We start from the raw sequence: 19482 nt of genomic DNA, 5'->3' as shown, positions 1-19482 counted from the left end.
TCTGCACATGTGTTGCCATCACAGCATACACATCTCAGGTGGTGAAAGCACAGCAATCTGTCAGTCTCTTATGTAATGGGAATATATAACTCCCAGCATGCCACCACTGGTTTATTTCCTCAGAATTGGGGTCTGTTTTGGCAAGCCAAAATGCAAAAAGTGTCTTTATAATGACCACAGGGTCTGCAGGAAAATCAAGTGTAATGATCATAAAGGTGGTTTGTGTATTAAGATGGTGAACTCCTTTAAAATATGAATTGCTGGTTTTTCAGAAAAACTTGATATATTTCTTTACAGCATTGTTCCTGTATCCTTTTATTTCTTGGTACTATAAAGCAAATTTGTTAAGCTAAAATTAAGATACTAAAAGAAATTTTACTTAATGGCTTATCTTGTAGTCATTTTTTCTTCCTTACCCCTCCCCAGTGTCACTTATCCTACCCATTTTTATTTTTCATTCGTGTTTTGTGCCTGAAGGTTAGAAGAGGCTGACTGTGCTGGAAGTGACTGCCTGCCTTTTGATTATTCATGGACAGTAATAGAAGGCACTTAAAAAGAACAATGAAATTGCTTATTTTTGTGATGGGCCATCTGTTGAATTGTTTTTTGCAACAATCACACAATAGTATCTATGTCATATCATTCTATTTTCAACAGCAGCTGATTATGTATAGTTGGCTACTTGTCTTTATTTCTGAAGTCCCATGACCATTTTAAATTCACCTCTGCAAACCTTTGCCTCAAAGGTAATAGAAATGTAAAACAGCCGGTGTGTATCTCTTTTTATCTTCTGTTTTTTTTTCATGTTGTTCCTAATTAAGTAGGCTCTTAAATGTTTAGGTCTGTTTTCTGTGTCTCCCACCTGTAGTTTTATAATAGAAGTTAACATGGAATCATTTAGCAATTGGTAAAGAAATGGTGGAGTTCCGCAATAAAGAGTGGGCAAGTTTTGAAAGACTGTGGTACATTCACTGCTTATTAATTATCCCTTTTATTTTTTTCTCACCAAGCAATAATTAGAATCTTTTTCCATGGCTTTCACTAACAAGCGTTTTCCTAGCTACAAAGCCACTTGCAGATCTATTGCAGCAGAAGCTGAAAGCAAGATATAACAAATGTGTTGTCTTCTCAGGTCACTGACATTGCTGATGCCATGATTTTGAAGCAGCTTTTTGAAAATCTCTTCCAAAATGGGGTTGTCGTTGTGGCAACATCTAACAGGCCGCCAGAAGGTAAAAACAAACATTCTACCAGTGTTACCCAAATCCAATGAATCTCAGTATCTTACAAAACAATTGTATTTATATCATACAATATTTAATACTAATGAACTCTGTAGACTGCAAGAATCAGAGATATCCCAGCTTGTTCCCTGCTTTTTCTTGTTCTTAAAGAAGGAAATGTTTTTCACTTAATCTTACCCCTCCTGTATCTCGAACTCAGAGTGTGCTTTCCTCCACCACTCTCAAAACCTTCTGTTTTCTCACCTCCTCTACTCTATCCAAACCAGTAAGAGGGTGTTTGGGCACAGGGCAGTTTAGGAGGGGTAAAATATTGCTTGTATTGAATGTGTTTAAGGATAGGAAAATATCAGATCCTGCAAAAGAAGGGAAATGATATCACATTCCTTCCCAGTTTCTCACTCAGAAACTTGGAGATGTGGTCCACCAGCTTGAAGGAGAGCCACTTACCAAGATGCCATTCTTACTTTCTTACAAGCTGGTTTGAGAGAATTAAGTGGAGAGTTGTTTCCATTTCTACCTCTTTTTTTACAGTGAGTAGTCATTTCTGGTGACTAGTTAAGTAGATCCTTCTACAAAGTTCCCAAATCTGTATGGGTTTTAACCATGCAGTACCTGTAATTTTTTTGTAAAGGAGAATAATATTTGTATTGTATAGCATTAGCAGTTAGCATAATGCACAAACTTGCATGACATTTCAGATTGAACAATTTCAAATACTGAAGAGTTACCTTAAAGTGTTAACTGTAACAACCATTACTTTTCCTACCCAAATTAATTGAGTAAAAGACAATCACTGATGATGGGCAATTCTACAATGAACTTTATCTTAGCAACAAACAAACGAACAAACAAAAAAAAACAAAAAAACCCCACCGGAATGTTTTTGTTAGGGGAGAAAATTATTTCCCATTGGCTTATTTTCCTTTTTTGTGCAAACAAGATGGAATTGTAACTACTGTAGTTGCGTTGACTACAGAAAGACTGAATGCTGGTGCTTTACTCACTTGAGAGCCATCCTTGGTTTTTTGAAGCGCTGCTCTTTAAAAAAGTTCAGGAGAATTTTTTACCATAACTTAAGGATTGTAGGCAATGTTTTAAATCAAGATGTCAGTTCATGACCTTTATTGTTGTATGGTTGTTTTTTGTATATATTAAGTCACTGTATCAACCTGAAATTGATCACCTGTATTAAGTGCCCCAGGGAATGATAAGAACAGCATTTCCAGAGCTGAAATGTTACAGTCTGGGTGTTGGCTGATGCCTCTCTCTTCTTTGGTCACTCTTCGTGAATGCTCAGGGTTTGTCTGACATTCCCTGCAGGAAAGGGAGTTAAGTTAGTGTAATATGCCACACTAAGGTTTAAGAGTGAATGGAGAGATTTGTTTCTTGTGGATACAAGGGGGAGAAGTGGCTTTTTCATTAGAGAGCAGATGTGCCCAGCTGCTGACCATTAGTGATGCATGTAACTTTGTTGAACTCCTGCCCTGGGGGAATGTAAGGGGAAATACTGAGATTGTATTTGAGGAGTCCTGGCTTCATTTCTCCACCAAAATTACTGTTTATTTTTCTGATCTCATGAAACAGAGACATAATACAAAGCTCACAGTCCTATTAGCTAGAAGAACTAACGAGAGTAGCTGTCTTACACTATTGTCACATGTTCACTAATTTTTGCAAGTAAATACACAATTGATTGCTATATATTTTAACAAATGTATGGCCATCCTGATTTGCTGAGTTGGGAACGAGCATGATACATGGCTTCCTAGAACTTTGTTAGTAATTAGGGTAATGGAATTGCCTTTACTGATAATTTTTCTAAATGTTTCCACATATATATCCAGTTCTGTGAAAACCATTCTGTAGTGTCCTGTTGCTGTCTCATGGATGCAGCATCTTCTGTCCACTGTGAGGTATTGGTAAAGCATAAAAGCTTTAGTGTAGCTGTAGCCTTCAGGCCTTATGGGGAATATAAGGTATAATCATAACCTGGCACTTGCTTTCTGTGGAATTTTGGTGATATCTCTGCCAGCTGTCTGTGTTCTCTTATTCATTCCTTCTGTCAGTTATAGGTGCTAAGCTGCCTTTTTATAAGGCTTCTGAAAATGAAACAGAGCAGATCATCATATAGTTTTAAGTGATTGTGTTTTTAAAGAAGTCATTCTGTTATGAACTTGCTGGGCAGTTGGTTAATTTCTGGAGAAGAAAAGTTTATATTGTATAAATATAGAGATAAGTAAAATGAAAAATGCTGCTTTGCAGTTTTTGTTAATTTGTATTTTGTTTGATGATGCAGATCTGCATTTTGTTATATAACATACTAGTTTTTTCTTTATTCAGTTGTATTTTTAGCAACTATGCCTAAATTTACATTTTAATTTAATTTTCACTTTTTTGGCCTTAGAGGTGATCATTTTTCTTGCTTTTGAGGAGGGGACACCTGGCAGAATTTCTAGAAGATAAAATGTACCACAGTTCATCAAATAAGAATGATGCTAACTTAGTAAAGACAAATTGTGTATTTTTAGTTTATGTGGGGGTTTTATCCTCTGCCAAATACTTGGGTTTAGCAGTTGCATGGTTTGGCCTTAGAATCTGTACCAATCTATACCCAGCATTACAAATATTTTTTATACCCTTGCTTTAAAACAGATGCTGCTCTAATTTCTTCTGCTAGAATTAGTTACATGTCATTAGAGATCTAAGTAAATTTTTGCTCCCTGCTGTTTTCACACTTCTCAGGACATTCTGTTCTTCTTAAGATTGTATTGAATTTTTGTGTAGTAAAATAAGAGGAATGGATTTTAGCTCTCCCTTGCTGCCTTTTGTTCCTCCTCCTGTCTAGCAACACTGAGTTTTATTTGCTAGACTAGAAGACAAGCTGACGTTATTAAGACTAAGTAGCAAAATGGTACCGATTTCCTTTCTTTCAGATCTCTATAAAAATGGTCTTCAGAGGGCTAATTTTGTACCATTCATCGCTGTGCTGAAGGTAAGGAGAACCACTTGTTCGATGCTTTTCAGTTTTGCCTGCTTTATTAATCAATTTGTAGAAGATTTGTAGAGGATTGCATTGATGCAAGTTTCCACATTATATATATCTGCTTTAACTATTCTGAGTAAAACTAATTGAAGATAAGGCAAGAAGGGACTTTTTCCTTCTGGAATTAACATGTTTTTAAAGCTGGACTTCTTTAGCATGACAAAAAAAATTACCTTTTTGTCTAAGGCAGCAGAAAGTGTTTGTTTGGATAAGACTTTCCTGCTGGTGCAGGTATGCTGTGTAACATAGTGTCCCTCTAATATTTATACTGTGTTGTACTTGTGGATATCTTACATTTATAATGCTAGAACAGCTACTTTGATGTAAGGAAAGTAGGGTTTGTTCTGTACCCCTCAATTACCTTGTTTCTGGGTCTTTCTCGTGTGTAAGTAGTTTTTTCAATGGCTCTTTGTGAGGCTTCACGTAATGTTCAACAAGCAGCGGCTCTGAAGCAGGCTTCCTTCAGTCTGCATGTTGTGTTGTGGGAGGTCAAAAACTGTAATAGTTTCATTTAAATTAAAAAATGGAGGATCTTTTCTCTGTGAATAACACAATTGATGCTTATTTTGCTGTTAAAAAGAATATAAGCTGAAATTACACTTAAAAGTTCTGGACAAGTTGCAGATATTCTTTATCCGCAAGCTAGAATTGTGTTGTTCTGTTACTGGGGGCTAACATACAGCTCTTGTATCCTGCACTGCCTGGATTGACATGACATGCAAAATGGAAATAGCAGCATTTCCCTACTTCACAGAAGTATTGCTGGAATAAACACATAAATAATGTTAACTATATTGGTATCTAGCATAAAAGAATTGTAAGGTAGAGCGTAGGCAGGTTTGGCTTTGTGATAGGAGATTTGGAATTGCTGAATTGATGCATTGACTGGATGTTTCTGCTCAGGTGGTCAGCAGTAAAGCTGCTGAGAGTGCCTAGCATTTTCAGTGGGCCCTTTAAGATTTCAAAGATTGCTTAATTGCCTAAGAACCTTTGAAAATCCCATCTAATGCTGACATTTGTACAACTACCAGGTTTAAAAGTTAATATGCCATTGACATGATGATGGCACTCTGGTGCATCTCAGAATGGCTGTGTACGAAGTCAAGGAGGTTACCAGTGAGAGTGGTTCTTACCTGGATGACTTTAGAAAAGTAAGGAACGTAAAAATAAATGAACAACCCACTTCCATTTCAGATCCTTGAAAAGGGTTTATTTTGTAGCTGGCTGCATTGGATGAGAGCTCCCAGTCATAGAGTATTTTCAAGCATAGAAGTAGTTTCATATGCATTTGCTTTTTGAAATGCAGCAACCATGGCAAATCATTCTTTTCTATGTCTTTCTTTGTTGACTCCAAGATTTCTCCCTGATAAACACAAGGCTCTTTCATTTCAGTGATTGTCAGGCTTTAAGAATACCTATAATGTATGCTTATTTATAGTTTCCTTTTTTGTCTTTTTAGCTAGCTGAATTAAAAAATGTGAAATGTAGTTTATGCATCAGAACACCTCATCAGGACTGGGAAGGTAATAAAAAATTTTTAATAGGGAACAGATGGAATGCTGAGAGAAGCAGTAAAGGTGGCTTAGTCTAGAGGATGGAGTACTGCAAAAAGAAACAAGTAGTACAACCCAGACTAGAGGCAGATGAAAATTATCATCATAATGAATGAAGGGAGAAGCAAGTGTTAACATAATTCACAAGGGCCTTTCTAAAATACTGAATTTGTTCTTTTTCCCAGCACCTTTGTGTTTTAACACTGCTCTAAATATATGTGCCTTCAATGTCACTTTAATAAATATTACCAGTGTAACATTATTCTTTCCCAAAGACATAATGACCAAAAGTTGGATCAGAGGAAGCTTATTTGCAAAACGCTTCTCTCACCCTAGTTGGAAAGTGGAAGGATAAGGGCATGGTATTAAAATTATTAATAAAAAAAGAATGAAATCTACATTTTTAATTCAATACAGCAGAAGTCAGCATTTAAAAATCACACTGAAATGTATTCTAGAGTAAGATTTTAACCATTGACCTTTATGTTACAAAGGTGTGGATAGAACTACACTGATATTCTGGCTTTGGTGGTTTGAGAAATGCAGATTTAGGCCTCCCCGATGTGTGTAGAATCTGTGTGATGGCATTGGTGTGAATGGATAAAGTAGCTTCTGCCTCAGCTGTGCATAATTCTGTGACGAGGAAATGAATTCTGTGCATAATTCTGTTCTAGAATTTTCATGAAAATGTGAAGGAAAACACTGCATTGGTTGCTTGCAAATATTTGATTTACTGTCTTCTCAAATTTTCCCTCACTCCAAGCCATGTATGTCTGTGGTAGTGTCGATCTCATCTGACCTGTCCCCTGGTACTGGCTTTGACAGCTGGGACTAACTCCTGTCATAGTTTTCTCTGGGCTCAGAGCCTCCCAGATGGCTTTTGTTTGGGGTTTAGTGGGAGTGAATATGTGGGTTGGTTTTGTTTGTTTTTTTTCAGTAATTAACTTTCATGATCATAAATCTTAAAATAAGATTTGAGCACTAAAAGGAGTTCAAGTTCAACACAGGAGTTTCAAATTCTTTTCAATGTTCTCGGGAAGGTGGAATTAATGGAAACTATTGGCAGTATATTTCTGTGAAGAGATGCTTCACTTGAAATAGATTTCAGGCTCTTTTCATTCCTTGTCAGTGGAACACATACTTTCTAGATACCTGGGTGACTGTTACACAAATATCTTTTCTTGTCTTCAAATGATCATAAGTAATGGTTTCTTCCCCAGATCTAGAGTTACCCATGTTCATCCTCAATTTTGTTTTTATTTTCTACTGTCTATGTAATTCCAGTATCTGTGTTTGAGTTCTATTTCTTACAAAGACAACTGTATACCAGTTTCTGTGGAATAAGCAAAAGGGTGCAATAGCACTCTAGGGAAGATACAGCTATCTTCCAAAGTTTGTCCATTTTGTCTTTCTAGTTGGTAGATTACTAGGGCAAGTGACTGTTATGTGAGGTTGCAACTGAAAAGTTCCAATTTTTAGAGATACATGAAAACTTCAGGTCCTACAGGTGGTAGCTACATAAAAGCCCCTGGTCTGTGTCATTGGGCAGCTCAGTAACACCACTGGCAGCTTTTTTTGCCCTGTGTGCGCTCCCTGTTCAATTCTGATCTTACGCCAATGTTCTTTTCTTTTGAAATATTAAATAGTTTGAGGTGTATTTTTTTAGCGATTCTTTAATCCTGTAACTCGAAGCTTTATAAACAGGGGAAGACTCTGAATTGATCAGTTCATTGTTGTGGCTATGATTCTTTGGGACACAGTATTCCTTATGAAAGGGTTTTGTTTCTGCAAGAGTGCTTCTTCAATCCATGAAATTTTACAAAGATAGAGCTTTACAGATAAAAGAAGTATTAGGAGTAACAATATTTTAATTCTATAATTGTAATTCGATTCAGTCTCTTCTGATTGAGTTTTTAATCTTACAGTATCTCTTGCTGAGCATTTTAAAGTGTGTGGAATTCCTATGTAATTTTTTTTTTAAGACCATTCTTGAGAAAACTGTTGATTGCTCACAATTACTTTGTTCAAATGCAGAGAGCAGAAACACTCCAAAAATTGTTACTCTCAACCTAAAAGAAATATACAAAGTTTCTAAATGTTTTAAAGCTGATTTACAAATAAAGCTATGTATCTTGGAATCACAGAATTGTTAAGATTGGAAAAGACCTTGAATTCTGTTGAGTCCAACTGTTAAGCCCTCACTGCCAAGTCCACTGCTAAACCATGTCCCCAGGTGTCACATCTGCATTGTCTTTCCTCCGGGGATGGTGTCTTGCTTCCTTTGGTGGTCTGTTCCAATGCTTGACAAATCCTTTTGGTGGAGAAATTTTAATCCCAGGTCCTTTTTTTGCTGTGGAGCTTTCCAGCCATTGTGTCGCCCTGTAGCGCTGCCTGGGGTTGTTGGGAGCCAAGTGCAGGACCCAGCACTTGGCCTTGTTGAACCTCACACCACTGCCCTTGGCCCATGGATTCAGCCTGTCCAGATCTTTCTGCAGAGCCTTCCTGCCCCCAAGCACATCAACATTGTGTTAATCTTTAACAACTTGATGCAAGATATTATGTGAGGCTCTTGGAAAAAAAAAAAAAAGGCAAAAAAAAAAGCATGCTTTAATTTACTGTTTTGGTAGTAATTTTGGCAACATTTTAATTTTGGCAGACATTTAATGAAGACATTTACATCAACCCTTAACCATTTTGAAATCCTAACTCTAATTCAGTGCCTAGTTCAATTCTCTGGAAAATCAGGAAGAAAATCTCCTCAAATAATTTGCTGTGTAGAGTCTGTAACTTGAGTGAGCAGTTCTGGCGATTCCAATGGTTTCTTGGAAGTGTAGCATGAAGCTTCAAAATGTCAAGCTGTGTTGAAGTACCAAGTATATAACTTCTGTGTTTTGTCAGGTTTTCTTCATGTGGTAGACTTGCACTAGTCTAAATTTTAACTGAAAGTCAGAAAGTCTTAGGGCCCTTCTTAGTCTGAGTATAACTTTAAAAGGCCCAGTTTTAGAAGAAAATATTTGGCTTTGGCTACCTGCATTTTGCTTTGAGTAAAGGGGAGGAATCAGCCTCAGAAATCTATTGTCAGTAGGATATGAAGTTACTTTCAATGTTTTTTTTTTTCTTCTCTTTTTTTTCTTCTGCTGTTAGGGACCAAATAATTATTTATTTTAAAACTATTTGGTTAAAATGATGTTTAACTGTAAGTAAACATTGTACACTCCTCTCAAATAGAAAGCAATGCATTATTTATACACTATTTTGCCCTGTCTTTCTTGAAATCAGTTAATGATTATTTATTTGCAATGTTGCTGGCTGTGGTTTTAATTAAAGTATACCCTTTCCTACAAAGCAAGAAACTGAGGAATTTAAAAGCATTTTCAGTTTTCAATAGTTTAGTATGAGAACATGAAAAATACTTGTTTAAAAAACATTTAGAGCTACCCCTAAGGAAATTGTGGGAGTTAGTTTTGTACAAAGGCATTTGGTAGATATAAAATGTCTTTGATGGTGCAGTCAGCTTTTGTCCAACCACCTGTGTGAGAAATGCAGGGATTTGCTGAGTGGCGGATCTGCCTCTCTCCTCCCCCCTCTCCCAAAAAAGTCATCTCCTTGATGAAATTGATTTGTCAGTTTGTTCCAGTCTAATGGTGTGATAGCCCAGCAGCTTTCAGTATGTTGAATAGTTAAAACCTGCTTTTGAGGTCAGTGTCAGCCACTCTGACCCCTGTGAACTGTCACCTGAGTCAGAATTGCAGGGATTAGGCCTTTGATATTGTGATGGCTTCGCCTATCAATTGACTTTTTCATTACTGAAGATGTTGGGCCTTTTGTTTCCCTTCTTAGTATGTAACCAAGCAAACTCCTAAGTAGAAGGAGCATTTGTTCTTGTTCTCTCTCTGTGCAAGTAATAGAAGTGCTCATCTTTTGTGAAGTGTACCTAATTAAACATAGAAAAAATAAAAATAAGAAATACAGCATGATTGCAAGTATTTTGTGCTGCAAGTATTTTTGAACCTCAGTATAAGTTCTGGGAAATCTTAGTTTGATTAATTTTTGAGACTATCAAGTAATAAAATGTTTTATATAGAAAGGAAGGTGTCAGATTAGAAGCTACCAATCCCTTCTGCATCCAGCCTTCTAAGCCTCTGTGTGTGTGTTAAATTTAAGCACAAATGTTATTTGAATTGTCTAGTTCAGAGCACATTACTGTTACAATATTTTATAATGTACCTATTGTTTTATTGTGTTCTCAGGGATTAATTGTTCAGTTTGTTTACTTTTTATATCTGTCTTAGACACTTTCTCCTAGACAGTTTATTTAGATGCAGATCAAAACTTTATCTTAGGATGAAATAGTTGCTTCTGTAACTCTGTGCCAGGCTTCCTGCCTTCTCCCTTTCTTAAATTGTTAGGATCTCCTGAGCTCTTTCTTGTTTTGTTTGCTCCTTGATTAAAATGAGTAAAGGAAAGCATATCATAGATATGAAATAGTTGATTCCTGCTGTCCCGGGGTAAATTAGTCTAATTACACGTGGCAGTTCTGTTTGCTTGTGATGTAATGTGAAATGAGGTCCTGCCTCTCCCTGAAAAGCCCGAGCCAATTAATAAAGCTTTTAAGCTCTTTGTCACAGGCCACCGTGGAGGTCTGCAGAGAAGAACTTTAATCCAATAAACATTTCATTTAGATCATGAAAAGAAAGCATGAGGAGAAGCTCCTACAAGAGAGGGTGTTACCAGCAATTCTAGTTGTGAAGAGATGTGAGGAATTTGCCAAATTAACCAAGAGGCCTTCATATTTAACACATAAATGTGTCAAAACTAATAATAGAATAATTTAATTTGAGTTGAACCTTATATTGTTAAAATTCTAAGAAGCCACAACTGTTTTCTTCAAAGACTTTGCTGTTGAGTTGGATGGACAGGGCAAGGGGAGGTTGTGAGAAACCCAGATAGCAAATAACACTGGCTGAAGCTGGTGGAAAGGGGGAAAAAAAAGGAATAGATAATTAGGTGTAATTAGCGTGTATGAATTGTTGTCTCCCTGCCCTTGGCTTGAATAAATTTCAGAGAAAAAAAAAAAACCCTAGTGGCAAAAACCCTTTGATGTAAGAAGAGTCATTGTGGTTTGGCAGCATAAAGGCAGTGTTTTATACTTCTTACATAATGGTTGTGATACAGAAAGAGTGAATGGACCCTGCACCCCCCAGCCTGCTTTACAGCAAGGACTTTTGGATTCCCTTGAAACAAAATGCATCAGAAGTTTTCAGTTGTGGGTAATGAGGTAGTGGACCTCATCAGAGCTAAGCGTAAGCCATCTTTAGCCTTTGTTTAGATCTTAATCGCTTTTTTTTTTATTATTATCTGGGAAATTCAGTTTTGTAAATCATGACTACTTTTTTTTTCCCGTTCCTTTTTTTTTTTTTCCTGCCTGCCAACAGTTCTGGCAGGAGCAAAGGCTAATACTGGGGAAAAGAAATACAAATCAAATGTTAAAAAGAAAAACAACAGCATAAAAGAAATCTAGATAAATAACTTGGTCCAGGGTATAATTCCAGTGAAGTACATGTATTGGGATGAATTTGACCCTTAGCTTAGGAAACATCATGTTATAAATTCAGCGTGAACTCTTGGTGTTTGTTTCTCGCAGAACGCCACAGCTTGCTTATTAGGAGATTGAAAGTTACAGTCATTAGCGGTCCTTTAGCAAAACTGGGTGTTTTGCAGTGATTTGTAGTTTGCAGGTGGAGTTTTTTTCTTTTGTATTTATTCTTATTCTGCAAGGAAGATTTTTTCTGAAGTGATGCGAAATGAGGAGTGCTGTTCAGTGTAATTCTTAGTGCATGGAAGTTTACTCTGCCATTCTTCTGTTCCCTGACTGGAAAAAGGAGAGGCTACTTGTCTCTGAGCTGGCACAGCCACATCTGTACCTCCTGAATTCTTTCACTTTTGTTTGAATATTTGAAATACTATTCACAGAACAGTACTTTAAGAGTGTCTCTTTTTATTCATGCACCATTATTTTACAAGTTAATTGTCTGTTTTTCCTCTTCTTAGGGGGTAGCTGATTTGTAGCTAGACATTAAAATAAGTTATTGAAAAGTTGTACAATAGATCGTATGTTCCTTGTGGTAGCAAGAATGGTGGGGTTTCTTAGTTGTTAAAGTTTTGAAGGCTGTAATGTAAACTTGTGCAACTTCCACTGAATGAATTTTGCCTCTCAATTTATCTCTGCTAAACTCTTCAGTTTTTAAGTTTAAATGTTCTTGTCACAAGTGTAAGAAAAAGATTGATTGAAAAAGTTATATTCGGCAGCATTTATTTTCCCAGATGTTTTTGCTCTAAGTCCACTGAAAAATAATTCCAAGCAAAATGTTTGTTATCCCAAATCAACTTGAGAGTGATTACTTTCCCTGATATTGTACAGGATTCTTGGATGACGTTTCGAAAGTTTTCCTCCACATTTGTTCATGCGGTTCTTTGGGTTTTTTGGGAGTTTTTTTAAATTTTTTTTTTTTTGTTTAGTTTTGTAACAGTGTTTACAATTGGGATAAACATGAAGTATCTGAGGCTATTGAAACAATTTCCTATATTTCATTATTGCAGAAGAATATAGGGGAAAAGACTGTAAAAAACCCCTTAGTTAACCCTGTAAAGCATTGCACTATTTTGTAGAGCAAATAGCCTTTTCTGCTTGAAGTTAATTTGGTCTGTGAAAGGCATTACCTGAATACCATGCCAGATAAGTAATTATTCCTGATTGTAATGTTGGGGTTTTTTTTTTCAGGTATAGGTCACAGGAAATTCAGTTAGGGTAGAGTATGTACAAAGCTAAGAAATATGCAGATTTTCTGTTGTAAGATTGTGTAAAAATTATTTACAGTTAATACTTGCACAAAGGTTAGAAAGGTTGATGAAGTGATACTTAGTTTTACTTTACTATTCACTGCATGTCAGAATGTAATTATGACTGATTCATGAAACTGTCTTAGCAATGAACCATCTTTATTAAAATGCTGATCAAGAAAAGAGCTGACAGTAATAAAGAATAGAACACTTTAGTCTTGTTGCTTTTGAATGATTGCTAATTACCCCAGAGGTCATGTATAGTGCTTATGAGGATTCATTGACATTTTCTTTAAAGTCTACTGTTTCAACAACATCTGAACAAGGAGACAAAAACTATATGTACATCCAACAATGCTTAGACCAAGTTTTTCTTCACCACCAAATACCTGGTGTTTCCCTTTCTGCTTCCTCCTCTCCCTGAGTACATCTCAATCCCATGGATTAGTGGAGCAGAAAGTTAGGAGTGCTACAGACTTGATTAATTTCCTTTTTTTTTGTTTTTTTTTTGTTGTTTGTGCTTTTTTTGTCTTCAAGTAAGGCAAAAGGAGAAAAGGAGCAGGTCTTTGAAGGTCCCTCACCTGTACCATGCATGCTTATGACTAACAGTCTGGTTGATCTCCTTGTAGAGCTGCACCAGAGAGGAAACTGCACTTACCCTTGTACACTTCTCTCAGCAGGCTCTGGACAGACCTGTCCAGCTAATGAGCTGGACCAGATTCACATTCTGAAATTTCACATTCTAGTGACTATCACATACTGGTGATTTTGAAAGTACAGTGAATTAAAAACCTATGGGTATGCTTTGTATATCAATATTTTGTATTATGTATAGCAATATTTTTTTTCATTACTTACTATGTTTTTGCTTAAGATGGTTCTTGTTCTACCACAGTTATAGAAAATGCCAGTTGTAATGGTATCCTTTGGATGGAGAAACCTTTTCTTGAAATTGCTTAAGGAAGAAATAATATTCTAGTTGATAATTTAACACTATATGGAGTCAAATAATGAAAAATAAAATGGTTAAGTCTAGTGAGCTTTGTTTACCTGGAACTCTTTTTCTGCTAGCTGGTGACTCTCATCACATGTCTACAGGTTGTGTGATGTGGGAGAACATCTTAGGCTGAATGTAAATGTATGAGAAGAATGATTGCAAATGAACAATCTAATTATTTTCTGATTTCCTGGATGAAAGGAGTATTAGTGATCCTGTGTATTGTAAATGGAGACCAAATCAGAGAATGCATTTGAAAAGGTCTATATGAAAATTGTGATTTCCTTTCCTCAGAAAGAGTGGCTGGAAGTTGCACTTCTTAGATAGGCATGGTTAGTAATAGTAGGTGTTCTAATGGGCTTGTTCAGAGGCCAAGAGTCTGAATTGTGCAGCTTTGCCTGCTTGGGGATAGAACTATAGTCTTCCTTGCTCATATGGAAAATGAGCATTTGATACTGCAGTGCTGCCACTGCATTTTCCAAACATCTGATTTGACCCAAGGCTGTGGAAACTCAGCACATGTGGGAATTAAGGTGACAGTCCTCCTACATTGAAGCACTCTTGTATCTCTGTTCCCCTATACCTTCTCTGGAGGTCCTCAGATGAGTGGGTTTGGCAGCTAAGTGCTAATCTGAACACTCCAGTTAATTCTTTGGCTGCTGATTAGAATTGTGGGATGATTAGTTTGTCTATTCTTATGGTCTAATAGGATGATTTATATGTTGTTTTTTTGTTTTAATACCATTAAAATTCAGAGCAGAGAATGGTAACTGGATGGACTTAGGATGATCTTCAAGGTTAAGAAATATCTACTCACCTGCATTATCAAGTGTTACAAGCTGATCAGAATACATGAGCTCAGAGAGCACATGATACTTAGTGCAGTGTTTATTGTGGACCGCAAGGCCATCCATAGCATTTCAGGGCTTTTTGTGACACAGGGGAGACATGTGTGACACGCGTCTTGAGAACTTGCCGGTTATCCAGCTGACCTGGATTATCTTGTGACATTTTCTCAAGTTTCTTTCTTCATAATAATCTGTCCTGTTGTGTGCTTTAATTTCTTGAGCAGTTAAACATTTTAATAGCTACCATTCTTGATTGCAGCAATAAAGGAATATCAGAGGTGATTACTGGAAAAAAAAAAGTATTTGTTAGTCTGTATTTAATAACTTTCTAGAGTAGGTCTATTGACAGTCTAATTTTATCTATTCTGTCTAAAGGTGGTTGTTTTAAGTGTTGTGTCTTGAGTTGAGCCATGAGGCTTTACCTTTTTGTTGTTTTCCTTTTGGAATAAAAAGTTTTTGTGCCACTCAGTGGGAATGAGTCCATGCTTACGCTGCATTTTTAACTTACTAATTGCATTTTCAATTCTGTAATTGTATTTGCTCTTTGTATACATAAATACATAAATGACTTCACAAGAAATTGTATCGCTGAATAATTTTATGCATTTGAATTGAATAGGGTAAGTCAGTCTTTAAATATCTCAATAGAATAGAAAATCTGTTAGAAAATGTGGATGGTTCCACTAGACTGACTGTAGCTTCAATATTATGTATTTATTTTGAAAGGAGTTTAGCCCAAAATGAAATTTGAAAATTTAAAACTCCATCTTAAGAGATGGAAACCAACTGTTATAGTTATGGGTTTGACAATTAAGTGCTAACAACCTGAGCACTCCAATTAGTTCTTTCGCTGTTGATTAGGATTCCATGGCGATTAGTGAGTGTGAGAACGCAATCACATCTGTAGGTTTAATCAGTCCCATACTGGATGAGGAAGCCCAAAGATGGAAAAAGTAGAACTTCTATATAACTTCTAACTTTTATAATCTTAGAGGGGTTTTCCCCATGCTCTAGGAAGCTGAACAGTTAAAAGTAGAGAAGCCTATCTCCAAACTTCCAGGATTTTTAAATTATAGTACTGAGTTTTTAGTACCATGATACAGGAGAATAATGTTGCTGATACTTGTAAAGGGTAGACAAGATGCATGGTGATACTCACATAAGCACCCTCTCTGATACTCAGTATTTCATTCTTACACTTGTGAGCAGGATTTGTTTTTCCATACCATGCAACCATGTATCTGGTTTTCTTTGTTGCAAATCTAGTATTTTAAGTGTTTAGCTTGGACATTTACATTATTTTGGTGTGCTTTATTTTCTTTTGTTATATATTCTGATTATACACTGTCTTTTTAACATTTAGAGTGTGTATACTAAAAAAATTATTTATAAATATGAATATTTTTCCTTCTGCCTTCCTGTGAAATGGATAAGTGAATGTTTATGTGTGCAGAAATAAAGAATTGTGGTGGGTACCCTTGTTGACAGAGGAAACCCCAAAAAGAAAACCTTTGGATCTCTACTCAGCACATAACTTCTCTGTGACCTTTCTGAGTGAGCAAAGGTGACCATGTGCTGCATCTCCCTTTAGAGCTATCTCCAAGGGTACATTCTTAACTTGGAGAAGAGATGGTGGTGTTATTGTCTGGCAGTGCAAGCAGTCCTCCTACTACTGCCCTTTGGTTCGCCGCTGCTGCTGCTGTCCCACCTTTCCTCTATTGTGCAGAGCTCAGTTTCTGTAAATAACATTTGCCACTTCTGTTTGGTGGTTTGGCTTTTTTTTGTTATGTTATTTTCCATTAGCAGCTATAGATCTGTACTCATCATATATTCACATAAGGAAAGGTTGTTCCTGCCCTGCAAAGCTTATTATCTAACTGCAGGAATCATGTCTTAAAGGGCTGTTTTCTGAGAGCATGTTGTGATTCAGATTGTGATGTTTGAGTTGAATGGCAGGAGCTGTTCATTTTAAGTATATTCATATAGTGTCTTAACACAATAGGTATGGGTGAGCTTTGAAGTGTCTCCGTGAAAATAATTAGCAATGAGTATGGATAGATACCTGAACTTCTAGAAGGGTTAGGAAATTCCTATGGCTCTTTTATTTGTATTTAAAATATGATCTCTAAATGGCCAGAGTATCTTCCTGAACTGACCATCAGTCTGGAGAGACCAAACATGTCAATTATTTAGGAACTTCCAAGGAGTAAAATGCCAAATATTTTCAAAAGGACTAAGTATTCTCAGTTCCTGTTAGCTGTCCTCTGCTTTTATGCTTACACTGTGTATTACAGAAAACTGCTGTACATCAGAATTCTGTTTTTTTAATTTTGTTTACATTTGGTTCAGTTGATTTTCGCCTCTTAAGGAATCAAAAAAATCACTAGGACTATATTAACTGTATTTTATAGATCTCTGAACAAGATTCTGCTATTGCATTTTTGGCTGAAAGGTCTTATATGTAACAGGTTTTTTTGAAATAAACTAGATCATGCTGTATCATATTAGAATAAAACATTGTACATCATTACAGACATACAAGCAAAGCTTGTAGTGAAAGAAATATCTCTGTTAGGCAATGTTTGTATTTTAAAAGGGGTCCAAAAGCATACATAATTTTTTGAACACACAAGTTTTAGCTAGAGTCACTTAATGATAATAGTTTTTCCTGAAAAGTGATAATACTTATTACTTCAAAGACAGAGAAGAGAGAAGGAAGAAAAAAAAAAAGAAAAAGGCATCTTCTCTTTAGCTGTATTGGTGGTATTTACATTTTCAGTTCCAAGGTTCTTGCCTCTGAAACTCATTCAGTGTAATGTCATGGAGTCATGAAAGCTGGCCGTGCATGTAAGGAGCGATAAGTTTGTAACTGGAACACGAGTGGACTAAAACAATGTAGCACTGGGCACCCACTCCTGTTTCATCAAGCTGCACTGACCTGCATAATATAGCCCAGTACAAGTCTGTATCTGAGTGCACAGGACACTTGCTTGTCATTGGCAGCTGAGCCTCCAGCACCACTGTAAATATCAGGGAACAAATTTACACCAGCTACAGTGTTCAGGTGTGCTTTTGTTCTTTCAGCCCTACCATAGTCATGGAATGCTCTCAAGTATATATGGGCCTGTGTTCACTTTTCACTATGCAGAACACCCTGAGGGAGCAGTAGAGTTTATAAATCTGTCTTGAAGGCCAAAGAGATGAGGCTGACTTCATTAAAGATTCCCATCTCTTGTTTCCAGGAAAAAACAAACCATAATGATTAACAGCATTACTAAATTTGCAAGTATCTAAAATTAATTTAAGTAATTTCATAGTCCTCAAAGCTGTAGTAGTAATCTGCAGGGTTTTTCCCCTACTAACATAAATAAAATAGTATTTAAGTTAATGTACTACTTTGGAAAAATAAACCATTAGGTGGAAAGATGCTGGCAAAGAAAAGCTAAATGAACCAGCTTTGCTGTGAAATTTCAGTAATCTTCCTTCTGGCCTTGGCTGCCAGACTGATGCTGAAGAAAAGCTTAAACATTCCCCCTCCCCTGTGCATATTATTTATTACATGCCTCTGGAACTTTTTTCTTCTGCTCTGTTATTCTCTTTCTTTGTGAGCTCTCAAAAAGAAAGGAAATATAATATAATAATATTGTAGCACCAATCCTATTGTGTTTGCAGTAGCCTTAGTCCAAGATAATGATTTGATTAACATGGCTTTTTCACTTACTGGAATTAAAGATACATGGATTTTCCTGGGATTCTGTGCTTTCAGGTTGAATTTTTTTACCTTCTTTCTTCAGCTGTATCTCTTTGCAGAGAAGTTGGAGGTTTAAAGTAGGTATATAGTTTTCACTGATAGCCAAGGGCAAAAAATTAGTGCAATGAGTCATCACAGTAATTCCTGCAGATATTTGTGATCTGTGTCCTATGCAAAGCATTTGTTCAAAAGCGCCATTTTTCCTTAAATCACTGATGGTAGTTCTTCTAAATGTTTTTCCTGTAGTAAATGTAGTTGACTGAGGTTTGACATTTCCAATTTTTTATATGAATTATTTGAATGGCCTCAAGGAGACCTTGAAAAATTCGAACATGTAGAATATGAAACACTGAACAGGAATATTAAAGAAGCAGACTGATTTAGTGGATTTTAGCAAATGGAAGAATTTTACAGGTGTTGAACTACATTAAAAAAAGTTTTATTGCTTTAATTAAATTGTTGATAGAGCTGTATTTTCTAAAATGCTAAAACTTTTCCTCTCTTTCTTCTATAGCTTCTTTTGCTTCTTGCTATATATAACACACAGAAGCTGTGAGTGTTGGAAGTAGTCATAACAGATAAGCAAAGCTATTTCCTTTGTCGGAGTGGGGGGGTAAAATCTTGATCCTACTGACAATAGTGAGAATTTTGCTCTCAGTCTCAGGCCTTGAATCAAAAAAAACACCCTTTAGTACAGCTGGGTTTTCTAACAGAAGCAATTGTAACTACTCAGGGACATCTGTATCACACTTAGAATCCTACAGGTTGTTTAAAGGAGAACAAAAAAGATCCTTTTCTGAGTTAATTAAGACATTGCAAATATGAAATAAAATCTTTTAGATATAAAGCTTTGTTTATTCCCCCCTCATCCATTTTGCAGCAAAACTTGGTGTAGTTCATATATTTGATCTTTGTATTATAAAATCTTTACTCTTCTTAGTAGAAGAAAAAGATAAAATTATTTTTAGCTTATAAAATAGAAGTAGTTTCAGTGGTTGCTAGAATTCATTTGTGTTCCGTTAAACTTGTAGTGCTTCTAAATTTGTATTTCAAAAGGTGTATATTTTAATGTGAAAATAATTTCTGCAACAAAGCAGTGCCTAGAGAGAATGAGTAATATCCACCCTCATTTCATCCCATGTGCTTCCAATCTATATTAATTTTTTAGTTGATGGACTTGTGATAGACCTTTTTGTTTTGCATATG

The 19482-nt window shown here is 36.1% G+C and overlaps 1 protein-coding gene across 1 annotated transcript in view; it reads left to right on the top strand.

The window, feature by feature from the left end:
• Positions 1-19482, top strand: part of AFG1L (AFG1 like ATPase) — a 64721-nt gene that overhangs the window by 20108 nt on the left and 25131 nt on the right. Inside the window, exons 6-7 of the mRNA XM_053974088.1 lie at positions 1133-1232; positions 4178-4236. Coding sequence (XP_053830063.1) covers positions 1133-1232; positions 4178-4236 — 159 coding nt within the window. The remainder of the gene's footprint in view (positions 1-1132; positions 1233-4177; positions 4237-19482) is intronic.

Source organism: Vidua macroura, chromosome 3, assembly GCF_024509145.1.
Source record: "Vidua macroura isolate BioBank_ID:100142 chromosome 3, ASM2450914v1, whole genome shotgun sequence".
Taxonomy (NCBI): domain Eukaryota; kingdom Metazoa; phylum Chordata; class Aves; order Passeriformes; family Viduidae; genus Vidua; species Vidua macroura.
Note: the sequence above shows the minus strand (reverse complement) of the source record. Positions and strands in the feature narration are given on the sequence as shown.